This window comes from Sesamum indicum, linkage group LG3 (genome assembly GCF_000512975.1).
Source record: "Sesamum indicum cultivar Zhongzhi No. 13 linkage group LG3, S_indicum_v1.0, whole genome shotgun sequence".
NCBI classification, from domain to species: Eukaryota; Viridiplantae; Streptophyta; class Magnoliopsida; order Lamiales; family Pedaliaceae; genus Sesamum; species Sesamum indicum.
Genome location: NC_026147.1, coordinates 24,768,730 through 24,783,785, shown reverse-complemented (window position 1 = coordinate 24,783,785; position 15,056 = coordinate 24,768,730). Strand labels below are relative to the sequence as shown.

The 15,056-nt window shown below is 40.4% G+C and overlaps 2 protein-coding genes, 1 long non-coding RNA gene and 1 pseudogene across 3 annotated transcripts; 3 read left to right on the top strand and 1 right to left on the bottom strand.

Moving 5' to 3' along the window:
- LOC110011694 lies at window positions 21–3,851 on the top strand. The gene is made up of 2 exons (XR_002286734.1): window positions 21–2,847; window positions 3,039–3,851. It is a non-coding gene; the product is annotated as an uncharacterized LOC110011694 (long non-coding RNA).
- Window positions 5,811–9,286, top strand: LOC105159550 (FT-interacting protein 1). The gene has a single exon (XM_011076655.2). The coding sequence runs from the start codon at window positions 6,039–6,041 to the stop codon at window positions 9,114–9,116; it is 3,078 nt and encodes a 1,025-aa protein (XP_011074957.1). The 5' UTR covers window positions 5,811–6,038; the 3' UTR covers window positions 9,117–9,286.
- LOC105159549 (myb-related protein 330) lies at window positions 9,424–11,370 on the top strand. The gene is made up of 3 exons (XM_011076654.2): window positions 9,424–10,370; window positions 10,462–10,591; window positions 10,769–11,370. Exons 1-3 carry the CDS (start codon window positions 10,238–10,240, stop codon window positions 11,295–11,297), a joined length of 792 nt encoding a protein of 263 aa, XP_011074956.1. The 5' UTR covers window positions 9,424–10,237; the 3' UTR covers window positions 11,298–11,370.
- The window catches only part of LOC105159614, a 1,893-nt pseudogene continuing 1,091 nt past the window's right edge, over window positions 14,255–15,056 (bottom strand).

The following is a 15,056-nucleotide window of genomic DNA, read 5'->3' as shown; positions in this document are numbered from 1 at the left end:
CCCCACTTCATGCAATGTAGCTCAAAATTATTAACTGAAGATGAATATATATATTCATGATATCCTATTGATATATGTTATAATAAACGCAATATCATGCTACTGCCTGTTTTCTCTTATTGATCTCCATCATTTACCATACATATATATCCTATTATAAAGTGCATATACTTAATTTACATATATAAAAACCCACTTCTGTATATGTAACAGAATCTTACTTTTAACTGAACAATTCTATCTTAATTCATTTCCAAATCATATGCAGTTCTGTTATATATGGCCTCAAGTATTAGATATATAATAGGACATGTCTATTATCTATTAGTATTCTCCTCTCGAGTGAGAGTCCTTTCCCCTGAACGAGGGTTGCTTGTGCGCCAATCACCGCCTCTGCTCCTGATTGCTTTTGTCTAGCTCCGTCGTTCCCTCCTCGCAGATCTTGCTTCTCACCACTTCTTATCTCTCTTTTCTTTAATTCCTTGTTTACCTTTTTTTCGATTTTCTGACTTTGATTTGCTTCATTGTGGTGTATCCCCGACGTCTTCTACTGCGGCTTCTGACTTGGATCATCATTGCTTATCTCCGACTTCTCTGAATCTTGTTCCAATCCATGGATTCCGGGTTCAATCAATTGCAAACAACCCTATCACTGGCAGAGGCCGAGGAAAATGGAGTGATGATTTCTTCCAATCTCTGGTATTCTGATTCTGAAGCATATGAATTATATTTGGTGGGGCGTCTTTTGTCTCAATAACTCTTTCATGCCGATGCTCTCAAATCCACATTGATATTAAGTGGCATAGATTTCAAATTACTGGATGGAAATTGATTTTTGCTGAAGCTTAATCATATAGATCGTAACCGAGTCCAAGAAAGTTGCCCTTGGTCATTTGAAAAGAATTTGCTGGTTCTCAGTTCTATTGGCATGAACGAAAATTCGAGTGATGTGAACCTTGATTTGCAGATTTTCACATACGTGTTCGTGGATTGCCACTTAGCAAGATGTCGAAAGAAATGGTCAGTTTTATTGAAAATCACATTGGTCGAGTTATAGATGTTGACATGGATGATACTGGGCAGGTATGGGGTTCTTCATGCGGTTACGACTTCTATTGACGTCACCAAACCCCTCAAGCATGTTCTGAAATTGCATGCAACCCTGGGAGATGAACAATTACTATCTTTTGCATACGAAAAATCTACGAACGTCTTCACAGGGCTTGTGCGGACCCAATGTGGAGGAGCAAGTTTCCAAATACAATTGTTTGCCACCTCAGGGTAACCTCTTCAAACCATTCAACAATTTTGATAGAAATTGAGGCCTCTCAAGCGTAAGCATAAACCATTTCGAGCGATCTGGGCCTTGTCTGTCGATTGCGAACAGGTTGTGAAAGAAGGTTGGAACTCGTAGGATAACAGTTCACAACACCCTTTATTAGCCAAGCAACGCGGGTATGCAGCAAGATTACTAGCATGGAATCGGCAACAGGGTTCCCGCCCACTCTGTAAGTAGATTCAAACTCTTGAAGAGAACTAACTCGAATCTGATGTAGAACTATCACCACTGAAAGCAAGCAGATGGAGAGTCGAATTCAAAAGGATATGGAACAGTTATTAGCACAAGAAAAGGTGTTTTGGAAACAGAGAGCTAAAATCCATTGGCTTTGGGAGGGTGACCAAAATACCTCGTTCTTTCACAATCAAGGCAGTGCCCGTAGAAAGACGAACGCTATAAACCGGATTAAAAATGCGGAGGGTCAACGGTTGGAAACAAATGAGGACATCCAAAATCACATAGAGGCTTATTTTGGGAATATCTTTCGAACTCGAAATTCTTCGGAGGAAGAACTGGAAAAGGGGGACAGAGGAGAGTACGACGAGGATCTCTAACAGCATGCTGCAGGAGATTATGCGACCGTACACTGAAGATGAAGTATCCCAGGCGTTATCCCACATGGCCCCTTTGAAATCCCCGAGACTGGAATGTTTCCGCCTTCACTTTTTCAAAAGTATTGGCATGTTGTTCGTAAGGATGTTATCTCTAGTACTCTCATGCTTCTCAATGATATGATCTTACCCTCTGAGCTTAACCATACACACATAGTTTTGATTTCGAAATGCAAGAAACTGGAAACCCTCACCCAATTCCGCTCCATCAATCTCTGCAACGTTGCATATAAGATAGCCTCCAAAACCATAGCAAATAGATTGAAATCGATTCTGGATGCTATTATTTTCCCAAGTCAACCTGCCTCTGTACTTGGTAGACTTTTAACTGATAATGTTCTGCTCGCTTTTAAAGTAAATCACTACCTAAACACCAAAAGACGGGCCAAAAAAAGGCATATATCACTAAAATTGGACATTAGTAAGGCTTACCACAAGGTTGAGTCATAATTTCTTGAGAAAGTCTTGTTTAGGTTAGGATTACCACCCCCCCCCCCCAACCCAAATTTGTAGAGTTGGTCATGTTGTGCGTTTCTTTAGTATCTTATTCTTTTATCTTATGTGGCTCTCAATTTGGTTTTGTTACCCACCGAAGAGAGCTCCTACAAGGAACTCCATTTCCCTGTACTTATTTTTACTTTGCACAGAGGCTTTTAGTTTGTTGTAGAAAGAAGGACGAAATGGCAGATTACAGAGTGTAGCGGTATGTTGGCAAGCCCCCTGTGTTTCCCATCTCCTATTTTTCGACGATACCTTGATCTTTTGCCAAGCCACTGTTGAGGCTGCTACTTGCATTTTAGACTTTTGGAAGGACTGCAGGTCAGGAAATTAACTTTGCTAAATCCTCGGTAGTGTTCAACAGAAATACAGCAACTTCCATCAAAGACGAAATTCAAGGTGCTACTTGCGTATCCGAATGGGAAATTCCATTTGTGTTTGGAAAGACCCCCGGCTCTCACGTCCTTTCTCTTTTTGAATTCTCTCCCCTCATGGAATACATAACCCTAACATGCGGGTTAATTAGTGATCTTATCGATGCTAACACCAAGGATTGGAATCACTTACGTGTACGGGAACTTTTTTGGCAGGACGAAGCGGACGTTATCCTGACAATCCCGCTTAGCTCTAATGGAGGAGAGGACTTGTTTATTTGGCATCACACAGCCAATGGTGAGTTCTCTGTTGGTAGCGCTTATCATGTGGCTGTATCTCTTTCCTCTCAATCACAACCTTCTACCTCAACATCATGTTCCCCTATTTGGAAGACGAACATCCCGAGAAAGATTAGGTTTTCACATGGAAATTAGCTCATAATGCCTTTCCAACAGGGGTAAATAAAGAAAAAATTGATTGATGAGCTGCTGGTGTGTCCTCTTTGCCAATCCAAGGGATAGGACAACATGCATGTCTTTCTTGGCTACCCTTTTGCCCGCCAAGTTTGGTGTTTATCTCATCTTCGCTGGGCCATTGTGTCTGCTTTCTCTTCTGATTCGTGCGACTGGATTGAACATATGACCACAGAATTCACCTCAGACCTTCATCACTATCTATTGGGCTCTTTGGAGGAACAGAATATCAGACACTCATGCAACGAATCACACTCCCTCCAGGTGAGCTACTGAACTTGGACCTCAACTATCTCCTCTCCTTTTTTTTTCTTTAGGGCGGGGTAAAAGTGTAATTTCACACCTCATTTTTTTTTTTTTAAAAAAAATGAAAAGTTTCATACGAGGAGGACAAAGTAGAAAAGGCCTCATACATTGAGGGTGTATCTTATTAACCCTATATAATAAAGAAATGAAAATAGCAAGTAGCATCAACTGTCTAACTGGCAGTGGCAGACTACTAATATATGTACTTGTACACAAATGTATATATGTATTTTTTTATTATTATAATGAGAGAGAGAGAGTAGTGTGTATCAGTGTGTGGTGTTTGTTGTGAGAATTTGAGCAGCTAACAAATAAAATAAATGGAGGGGAAAAAGGGGTTGGGATGCGCCATGCCATGTGCCGCTGCATGTGAATATCAACAACAATATTGACACTGACAAATCTAGCTAACCTAACTACGTACCATGCACCCACATGATTATGATGCATATACATATATATATATATCTACACCCTACACACCTCTATCTCTATCCCTCCCTCCCTCCCAATTCTCTCCCCCCCCCCCCCCCCTCTCTCTCTCAGTGTGTCTATCAAGTTTAACAGCTGTGATTAATTAATTATGCTAATTTGTTTGTATTGTAAATAACTTAATCATTCTAATTCATATACATTGCTCCAATATTATTCCGTCTTTACAATAATAAGTAGTTGAGGATTATATTACATATATGTGGATTGTAATTAGCAATATGGCATTGATTGTAGTGATAATGTCATTTGTTATAATTATGTTTTTGATAATTAATTACATTATAACATGATGGGGCGGGCGGGGTGAATGGATGCATGTGGGCATGTTGGGTTTACTGCTACCTTACCTCCCACCAACCTCAATCATTTCATTTCTCCTCATCAATAACTCATCATCATCATCATCATATATGCGACTTATAATTAGTTATTCATTCATTATTCCTGCCCTCTCCTCTTGACTCATGTTGATTGTTTTTCTTATTTGAAACACTCATATATATATATATAATTCATTATTAATTAATTAATGTCTGCCCTATATATATATATACACACACAAGTTGAAGAAAACATATATACTTTCCAGCTACCTCATCAAGATTCCATCAAGTAATTAATAATATGTGTATATGTAGAGAATGGTATGTACGTACTGTTTTCTGAATATAATTATTTTAATATATATACACACCTATATATATTGGACGTAGAGGCCGCAAATGTATGTAATTGCCTACTTTGGGTATGTAGAGAGAGAGAGGGGTGAATTAGTATAGTATATATGTATAATTGCATCTTTATATATATATATGTGTGTGTAGTGAGGAAAAGGTAAGGTACGTGTACGTAGCCGACAAATGAAATTAAAATTAAAATTGTGTTGGTATGAAATGATGAAGTGGAAGTGCATGCAGTAGGAGAAGGAGAGAGTACTTGGCACCTAAGTCATGCATCTATGCATCTTTAATAATTGTTGTGCCCCCCACCCCACCCCACCCCACCCCACCCCACCCTCACCTCACCTCACCTCATTCTCAATTTCTACTTTGTTTTTTTAGGTGTACGTAGTGTAGTGGTGATTGATACATGAATTTGTTTTACCCATGAAATTAGCATATATATGTAAACTTGTCTGGTTTTCAAATTGTTCAACTTAGACCCACAGTTTTCAGTTTTTGTACACACAACATTATATATACTTTACTTTACCATTGCAGTCTCAATCAGCAGATATAAAAAAATCAAACACGATTTTAACTGTATATTAAGGACAAGTCATGAAAAGAGTATACACACACACCTCATAGTGATAGTGGATCTTTTCAAATATGCATCCATTACCATACACATGAGAGAGAGAGAAAGAGAGAGAGGGTAAGTAGTGCTTTTTAAGTCCTAAAGCCTTTTTCTTTGTTTCCATGAATCAATCAATCCCATTCAAAAGTGCTCCCCTTTCAACTAATCCCACTACCTAACATTTTCCATCCACCCCACCCCACCCCACTTACCATTTTAATGAGAATCAAATATATTTGTATGAAAAACGAATTCATTACCTTTATAGTTTGTTACCTTTGATAAAATCCAATTTTAAAGAAAAGAAAAACTTTTTAAGACTTTTGTAATGATCCATACATACATATATATATATATGTATACAGACAAAGACAAGAATCAAAAGAGATATAGGAGGAGAGTAGGGACCCCGCCCCCTTAATTCCTCCAAACAATCATACTCTTCTCTTCCCTTCCAACAAATTACAGACGTGTATGTTCCTGTCTTCTTACTCCAAATAACCCCCCCTCCCCAATGACATCCCCCACCGCCAACTATTTTCCTCCACCCTATTTCCTTACTACTCTCTCTCTCTTTCTACCCCCTACCTCTTTTTCTTCTTCTTCTTCCATCATACCTAATTCTCTCTCCTCCTAAATTCCATGGCAAAACTCGTCGTTGAAGTTCTTGATGCCAGTGATCTCATGCCTAAAGATGGCCATGGAAGCGCTAGCCCCTTCGTAGAGGTTCAATTTGATGAGCAACACCAAAGAACTTCCACTAAGCCTAAAGATCTCAATCCTTCTTGGAATGAAAAGCTTGTTTTCAACATCAAGAATCCCAGAGACCTTCCCAACCAAACAATTGAGGTTTTCGTCTACAATGATAACAAACAAGGCCACCACAAGAATTTTCTCGGAAGGGTTCGGATTTCTGGCATGTCCGTTCCCTTTTCCGACCATGAAGCCGTCGTCCAGAGGTACCCCCTTGATAAAAGAGGTATCTTTTCTCACGTGAAGGGTGATATTGCTTTGAAGATATATTCCTCTGTGCATGGGGGTGTTGATGGAGTTCAGTCTTTTGAGCCACTGGAGCAAGTTTTCCAGCAGCACCTGGATGCTGTGGACAGTCATTACAATCATCATCCCAATAAACCCACAGAGACTGCTCCTGCTCCGTTGCAGGAGATCAATCCTAATAAGTTTGATGATGAGCATTACTACAAGAGAAGCCATGAGAAAAACAAGAAAAAAAAGAAGGAGAAAGAGGTGAGGACTTTTTACTCTGTGGGGAGTACTGCTTCCGCAGGAGGGGGCCCCCCACCCCCGCCGGCTGAGAAGCCGGTTTTCGTGGAAACTCGGAGTGATTTTGCCAAGTCTGGAGCAGCACCTGCAGCTACTGTAATGCAAATGCAATTTCCAGGACAGAAGCCTGAGTATGGGGTGGTGGAGACTAGGCCTCCTTTGGCTGCAAGAATGGGGTATTGGGGAAGGGACAAAACTGCAAGCACTTATGATTTGGTCGAGCAGATGAATTTTCTGTATGTACATGTTGTAAAAGCTAAGGATCTACCTGTGATGGACATATCAGGAAGTCTGGATCCCTACGTTGAGGTGAAAGTTGGAAACTACAAAGGTGTGACTAAGCACTTGGAGAAGAATCAGAATCCCGTCTGGAATAGCGTTTTTGCCTTTTCAAAGGAGAGACTGCAAACCAATTTGGTTGAAGTTACTGTGAAGGATAAGGATATCGGGAAGGATGATTTTGTGGGGAAAGTCTTATTTGATATAGCAGAAGTGCCTCAGCGGGTGCCACCGGATAGTCCACTGGCTCCTCAGTGGTACAAATTGGTGGACAAGAAAGGGGAGAAAATCAACCAGGGGGAGATTATGCTTGCAGTTTGGATGGGGACACAGGCTGATGAAGCCTTCCCCGAGGCTTGGCACTCTGATGCTCACAGCGTAAGCCAGCAAAGCCTTGCCAATACGAGGTCAAAAGTATATTTCTCGCCGAAATTGTATTATCTCCGAGCCCATATGATCGCAGCCCAAGATCTGGTGCCATCAGATAAAGGGCGGCAACCGGATACTTTTGTGAGGGTGCAGCTGGGGCATCAGATGCGGGTCACCAGGCCTTCACCAATGAAGCACATTAATCCAGAGTGGAATGAGGAGCTTATGTTTGTGGCATCTGAGCCTTTCGATGAGTACATAATTATCAGCGTGGAAGACAGAATTGGACCAGGCAAAGATGAAGTGATAGGAAGGATTATCATACCAGTTAGAGAAGTTCCACAGAGAATCGAAACTGCTAAGCTGCCTGATGCCCGTTGGTTTCCTCTCCAAAAGCCATCTGTGGCAGAGGAAGAAGGGGAGAAGAAAAAAGAGTTGAAATTTGCCAGCAGAATTCTTCTTCGGCTCTGCATAGATTCCGGTTACCATGTCCTGGATGAGTCCACCCATTTCAGCAGTGATCTTCAGCCATCATCCAAGCATCTGAGAAAGCCCAGCATTGGACTTCTTGAAGTTGGCATTTTGAGTGCTAGAAATCTGCTGCCAATGAAGAGCAAGGATGGTAAGATGACGGATGCTTATTGTGTGGCCAAGTACGGTAACAAATGGGTTCGGACCAGAACACTTTTAGACACTCTGCATCCTCGGTGGAATGAGCAGTACACTTGGGAAGTGTACGATCCTTGCACCGTGATAACTATTGGTGTCTTCGACAATTGCCACATCAATGGCAAGGATGACGCAAGGGATCAAAGGATTGGAAAAGTGAGAATTAGGCTCTCCACCTTAGAGACGGATCGAATTTACACCCACTCATACCCCTTATTGGTTCTTACCCCCTCGGGTTTGAAGAAGCATGGGGAGCTCCACCTGGCAATACGTTTCAGTTGCACTGCTTGGGTGAACATGGTGGCACAATATGGGAAGCCGTTGCTACCCAAAATGCATTATGTTCAGCCAATATCGGTTAGGCACATTGATTGGCTCCGACACCAGGCAATGCAGATAGTGGCTGCAAAATTGTCCAGGGCTGAGCCACCGCTTAGAAGGGAGATAGTGGAGTATATGTTGGATGTTGATTACCATATGTGGAGCCTTAGGAGAAGCAAAGCCAACTTCTTCCGCATAATGTCACTCCTTTCTGGGATATCGTATGTGTGCAGATGGTTCGATGGCATTTGTTACTGGAAAAACCCCCTGACCACAATCCTTGTGCATGTGCTCTTTCTGATACTAGTATGCTACCCCGAGCTGATTCTGCCTACAATTTTCCTCTACCTGTTTGTCATTGGGTTGTGGAACTATCGGTTTAGGCCCAGAGTTCCACCACACATGGATGCTCGTCTTTCTCAAGCCGAAAACACACATCCAGATGAACTAGATGAGGAATTCGACACATTTCCAACTTCTCGGCCAACTGACATTGTGAGGATGAGATACGACAGGTTGCGAAGCGTGGCAGGAAGAGTTCAAACAGTGATTGGAGATTTGGCAACACAAGGGGAAAGGGCGCTTTCCATATTGAGCTGGAGGGACCCGAGGGCGACAGCCATCTTTATTATATTTTCATTGATCTGGGCTGTATTTCTGTATGTGACACCATTCCAGGTGGTGGCAGTGCTAATTGGTCTATACATACTGCGGCATCCCCGGTTCAGGAGCAAGATGCCATCAGTACCTGTGAATTTCTTCAAGAGACTACCAGCCAGGACAGACTCCCTTCTGTGAGTGAGATCAAAAGCAGAAGAGAATTTATAATTTGGTAAATAAGTTGAAATAAAAGAATGTGCAGCAGAAGCAACCAACAGTTGCTGGATATCCATCCAATTTAATTATGTATTCAGATCAATTTTCCTTGTTCATGATTTTGATAATATATTCAATGTTTTATTGAAAGAGATGGGGATATTGGAAATGTATAGGTGAAGATGAGTAATGGTGGTGTCAATTAAGTTGATAGAGATCCACTCCCAACAATTCCAACGTCGTGATGGTTCGATAAGCACTAATGATTAAAAAATTTAAGAGATGCAGATTTTGGCATGAATCCATGAATATGTAGACAAAAGCATAGGAGAACTGAAGTTGTTCCAAAAAGACGAGAAGCTACTGCTGCTACTTCAATTATTGTTGCGCTTCCTGTAGCTGTCCAACTCCAACAATCATCCATCCATCTGGTCATCATCCACTCAAACTCAGTTCAGCCTCTCCACAGCTACAATATTGTTTTGATATGGGTTGGGCTGCTTGGCCACTCCAAAAGCCCATTGCTAATAATATGGACAAATTTGTGATGGATGGATGTATAGTAATGTCCAAGAAACAAAGACCCAAACACTGACATGTACATATGTAGATGGATGTAGATGATATGTAATAATAAGAGAGAGAGAGAGAGAGAGAGAGGCAAGTGATCCGTTAAAGTGTACCTACCCACCAAATCCCAACCCCATCTCATAACTAATTGGTGTTTCTCACCAACACTAACGTGGTGGTGTAGCTCAAATTCAAACGCCAATTCTGTTTGTTACAAACCACTCCCTCCCTAGTCCAAAGTCCCTACTCAACCTCTCCTCTCCTCTCTTCTCTTCTCTTTCAAGTTTCATCAATCCATCATTGCTCATTCATCATCTTCCCCACACCCAACACCCAACACCTCCCCCGCCCACACAAACACACACACACACACACATATATATATGTAATAGTCAGTATGCACTTGTGTGAATATCTGTGTAATTAAAGAGGGGTCTACTCCTGCAGCTCTTTGGATCTCTGTTTCTCATCTTTATTTCCAATCAACAACATCATCTTATTCGATCGGGTTTATTTCTTGTGTTGTTTAGGTGATGGGGCGTTCGCCTTGCTGTGAAAAAGCTCACACCAATAAAGGGGCTTGGTCTAAAGAAGAAGATGAGCGTCTCATCAATTACATCCGTGCTCATGGTGAAGGCAACTGGCGTTCCCTCCCTAAAGCTGCCGGTACGTACCACCTATACCCACCCACCCCTTCCTACATATATGCTACATTATGTATGTATGTATGTATTTTAATTATTGTTATATTATATAGGATTGCTTCGGTGTGGCAAGAGTTGCAGATTGAGATGGATTAATTACTTGAGACCTGACCTCAAGAGGGGCAATTTCACTCCAGAAGAAGACGAAATCATTATCAAACTTCATAGCCTCCTCGGAAATAAGTAATATGTTTTTCCATTCTTTCTTTCTCTAGATTATAATTAATGATGTAATTCCATCCATGGATATTGTTTTCTCTATAAAATTAGAGATTTCTTCATCTTTTACAGCTGCGGGAGGTAGTGATATTCAATTTTGAACTGATGGATTTGGTAATTATTAATTTCTTTAATTTGCAGATGGTCTTTAATAGCTGGAAGATTGGCTGGAAGAACAGACAATGAAATCAAGAATTACTGGAACACACACATCAAACGCAAGCTTATTAACAGCGGCATCGACCCCCAAACCCACCGTCCCCTCAACTCCAACGCCGCCGCTTCTCCCAATATTACTTGCTCCGACTTGAGAAACTCAACTCCACCACTCTCAAACGACAACACTAGTACTATTTCAACCAACCACCAGGTCCCCGGCCTCAAAAGTAATTTGATTCCTGCCACGGATACCTCATCGTCGACACTACTAGATAACGCCAAATGCAACAGCAGCAGCAGCACAACAGAGGAGGAGGAGGAGGAGTCTCATCTTCATCCTCCGCCACCGCAGAAGGAGGATGAATTGGATTTGGAGCTGTCAATAGGGCTGCCTTTTCAGTCTAATTATAAGTATATGATATCAGAGAGTGGTGGTTTTGAGAAGAATGGATTGTGTAGTGATTGCCAATCTTGTAAGGTAATGGCTAATTATACACATGTTGCTGATTAATTTGTAGAGTGCTTTTATTTTTGAAAAAAAGAAACAAAAATTAAAATCCATATTCTTAGTTTTCTTCTTGTGATCACACTTTTATTATTATTATTATTATTATTATTATTATTATTTTGCTTTCCTTTTTCTATATAAATATAGGGAGAGATTAGGATTGGATGAGATGGTGCATAATGAATATGTACGTATTGTAATTAAAAGTAGATTGGTTATATGCATTGTAATTAATTAATTAATTAATGAGAGGTATATTTGTTGTGTCCTTCCATTAATATAATTGAAATTAAAGGTGTAGGTGGATTGAATTTTTGACAGCTGATTAAAAATATTGAAAGAAGCTGATCAACATCATCATCTCAATCATTTGATATATATGGAAAATGAAGTTAAGGTAGGATGGGAGTACTTGTTATATAATTTGCGGAAAGGCTAAGGGTAGGGGAAGATGGGGGCGGGCCACAGGTGGGGGGGAGCAAGAGAGGCGAGTCCATTACGACTATGTACAAAAAGTAGCATGCATCTAGTGATACCAAATTAAAGATCAAAACAATTTATTCACGAATATCAATAATGAATTAGCTTTTTTTAAGTAATTTATTTGTTAAGCAATTATGGGTTCATTAAATTAAATTTCCTCATCAGTTTGCTGCTGTAGTTATTAATAATATTATTCCTATAAATAGGAGATTCACATGTAATTATATTAAATTTCAGAGGAATGAGAGTGTAATTATTCTTAATAATAATAATAATAATAATAATATGCGAGACGAATAACTACTTATCACCTATATATATTAATTAATATAATTGTTTGTAGGAACGTATATAGTGATGATGGCAATAAGACGTGAGAGCTAGCTATAAATTCAACTCAACTGTAAATGATATGATATGATATGAAGTGAAGCAATAAAACCCACCCTCCTACCCTCATCCACCTACGTATTCTTTGATTATTATTGTCGGTTGTCAGTCAAACATGGGTAGGGTTAGGGGTGGGTAGGTTTGATGAGGTTAGTTGCCTCCCGCAACAACTCTTCACCTGCACTACAACACTGTCTCCAATCCAATTTAATAACACATACACACCTTGTCACTTTCTGATGATGCCCCAAACCTCATAACTTTGAGTTTAAACTTTTACACTCATAACTTGAAGAATTCATCTGACCCTCCTCCCAATGCCCCAATCAACCACCATACGAACCCTTTCTACATTCTTTAGTTGGTAAGATTTTCTGGAGAAAAAGTAAAAGGCGCTTTCCTCCACAATTCTCATACCTCTTCAAAATCACCTCCACTCTCCAAACTTGTTTAGGAATAGCTGTCTGGCAGCAGCCTAAACCTGCATACACCCGGCCGCTGGTAATTCCGGTTAAGGCGACGCCCAGAAACAAAGCCGTAAGTGTCACAGCCCACAATAGTAAACTTGTTGGCTGTGTTGTCAACAGTAAGATAGGTGGGCAAATTTATCTGTAGGAAACTCTAGTCCGGTTTCGGTCATAACAATCGTGGGCAACAAATTGCAAGAGTCTCAGCTGGCCATCAAGGGAATGGCATGCTAACATTCCCACATGGATGGATGCAGTTGGGCTTGGCTATTGGTGGAGTAGCAGCAGCAAGTGTTGGTGTTATGGGAAGTGCAAGTTTAATGAGGATGAAGTGGATTTGCAGCACATGAAATCCCATGATTATTGCTTTTTTCTTGGTTGTGTGATGAGAAATTAACAAGAATGGACGCCACACAACATCCCTTTGATTCATTACTATTTCAAAAAACATTGTCCACATCACATGGAAAATTAGTGAAGCCATCATTCATACTTAATTCAACATCCTCCCGCTCCCCAATTGAAAATATCTCCTAATTTTATTCACATTAATTATTAGTCTACTCATTAATCAATCCCTAATGCCTCATTCCAATCCAAAATTGTCGGCACCTGCACTTCACATCACTAAATCATACATTACTTTTTTCTCCAATTCCACACCCTAATCCCACCCATTTTTCCTGTTCGATTGTCTGAAAAGTCAGTAATAAGGGTTGAAGGTAAAGTCTTTTCTGAAGACTTTGTGAAGATGAGTCAGCACCAGGTGCTTGTGAACTTGCCAGACTCCAAGTACCAAAAATACGTTAAGTATGCATTTTGAGAGCATTTAGTAGTTTTTTGTTGTATATATTATGAAGTATGTTGTTTTTTAATGGTTGTGCTGTACTGTATGGTTTATTTTTCTCCCTTTAAGTCGTATTGTATGTTGTATGCGAAATATTAGGCATGTGGTCCATTTTCTTTTTTTTTTTTTTTTAACTATTGTTATGGTATTCGAGAATGTTGATGTTGTGTACTGAATTTTATTGATTATTAATTAAATTGATATTGTTTCTTGGTTTTTCTATATATATATATATGTTAATCGAAAGCTGCTTAGTTAAGCATGCATGCATAACTAGTTAATTTGTCTAGTATTTTAATTGTATGTACCGATATGACGTGATTAAATTAAGTAGCATGGCTACTGCTACTTTTTGTGTGTGTGAGCCCATCATAAAAATCTATGTAAGGATAACGAAAAGGACCCTCATGAAAAAGTCAAAACAATTAAAGCAGCAGCAAGACCAAGACCTAGCAATCAGATTCAAACCTTTGCTTTTAGCACAGAATGAATGAATTCACTGACCCCACAAACAAAGAAACAACGACCAAGACCCTTAGACGGACCCCTGATTTTTCTGATTCAGATTTTCTAACATTTCCAGATTTACTGCCAAGTCAACACAATCCTAATTTCACATCATCCTTATACAACTCCTTTTCACTTCAAATTTAAAACAAAAAGAGAGAGAAAGAAACAGTAACGCTGACATGAGAGCTGCAACTCAAGTCCTAAGGTAATAACAACAGCAAAAAACAGAGAAGAAACCATACGTACGCACAAAATATCAAAAATTTCAGCTGTCAAAATAAGACTAGTTTAATTAATTATTGAACAATAAAGATAAAGACAATAAAATTATTAATAGGGTGGATTTCATCAATGTAAAATTTACTCTGATTCTTTTGAATTCTCATCGCTGCTATCGCTCTGTTGCTGCTGAAAGTGCTCCAAGTTCATTCCCAAATCAATTCTGCTACTATTACTACTACTACTATGATATGCATTCATACACGGCAACGTTCCTATATTAGTTTCTGTAGCACTTAAACCCAGCTGCTGAAGCGGGGGATGTGCCTGTTGCAACAACACTGGCCCCGCCGGATTGATCGGACTATATCGACCCACTCCAGAAAACTCGAAACCGCCTATTTTCTGCATGGAGTTGGAGGACGTCCTCAACTGTGTGGCCGGCGCCTCCACTCACCGGAAGCATCCAGAACGCGTTCCCAATGCTGGCAGCAGCTGGCGCCACAGCCCAAATGGGGGGAGCCGGAATGTAGCTAGAAGCCTGAAATAAAGCGGGTTTGGTATCTGATCCTTGTTCTTGGTCCCGAGCACTGTTTCTTCCCGGCGTAGCCGATGTTGAACTGGTTGTATCACCTCTGAACCGTCTTTTCGTGTAATTCTCATCTGGGTCTTGCCCAAAATTAGCGATTGAGGTGAGCTGGTGGGGGAACCCCAGCATGCTGGGGGCGCCGCCGACGAAGAGAGGCGCAGATTTTGATGGTGGAGCTGAAATGGTGGTGCGGCTGCTGCGTAACGATACATTGAGAGTCGAAAAATTAGCCGGGATTGTGCCTGTGCCAGTGGCAG

What these genes read in the sequence shown, in the direction of transcription:
- LOC105159550 (XM_011076655.2), top strand. Translation starts at nt 6,039, where the DNA reads ATGGCAAAACTCGTCGTTGAAGTTCTTGATGCCAGTGATCTCATGCCT.
- LOC105159549 (XM_011076654.2), top strand. Translation starts at nt 10,238, where the DNA reads ATGGGGCGTTCGCCTTGCTGTGAAAAAGCTCACACCAATAAAGGGGCT. An exon ending in TTCCCTCCCTAAAGCTGCCG is followed by an intron (nt 10,371 to 10,461) that starts GTACGTACCACC and finishes TATATTATATAG; the next exon opens with GATTGCTTCGGTGTGGCAAG. An exon ending in CATAGCCTCCTCGGAAATAA is followed by an intron (nt 10,592 to 10,768) that starts GTAATATGTTTT and finishes TTTAATTTGCAG; the next exon opens with ATGGTCTTTAATAGCTGGAA.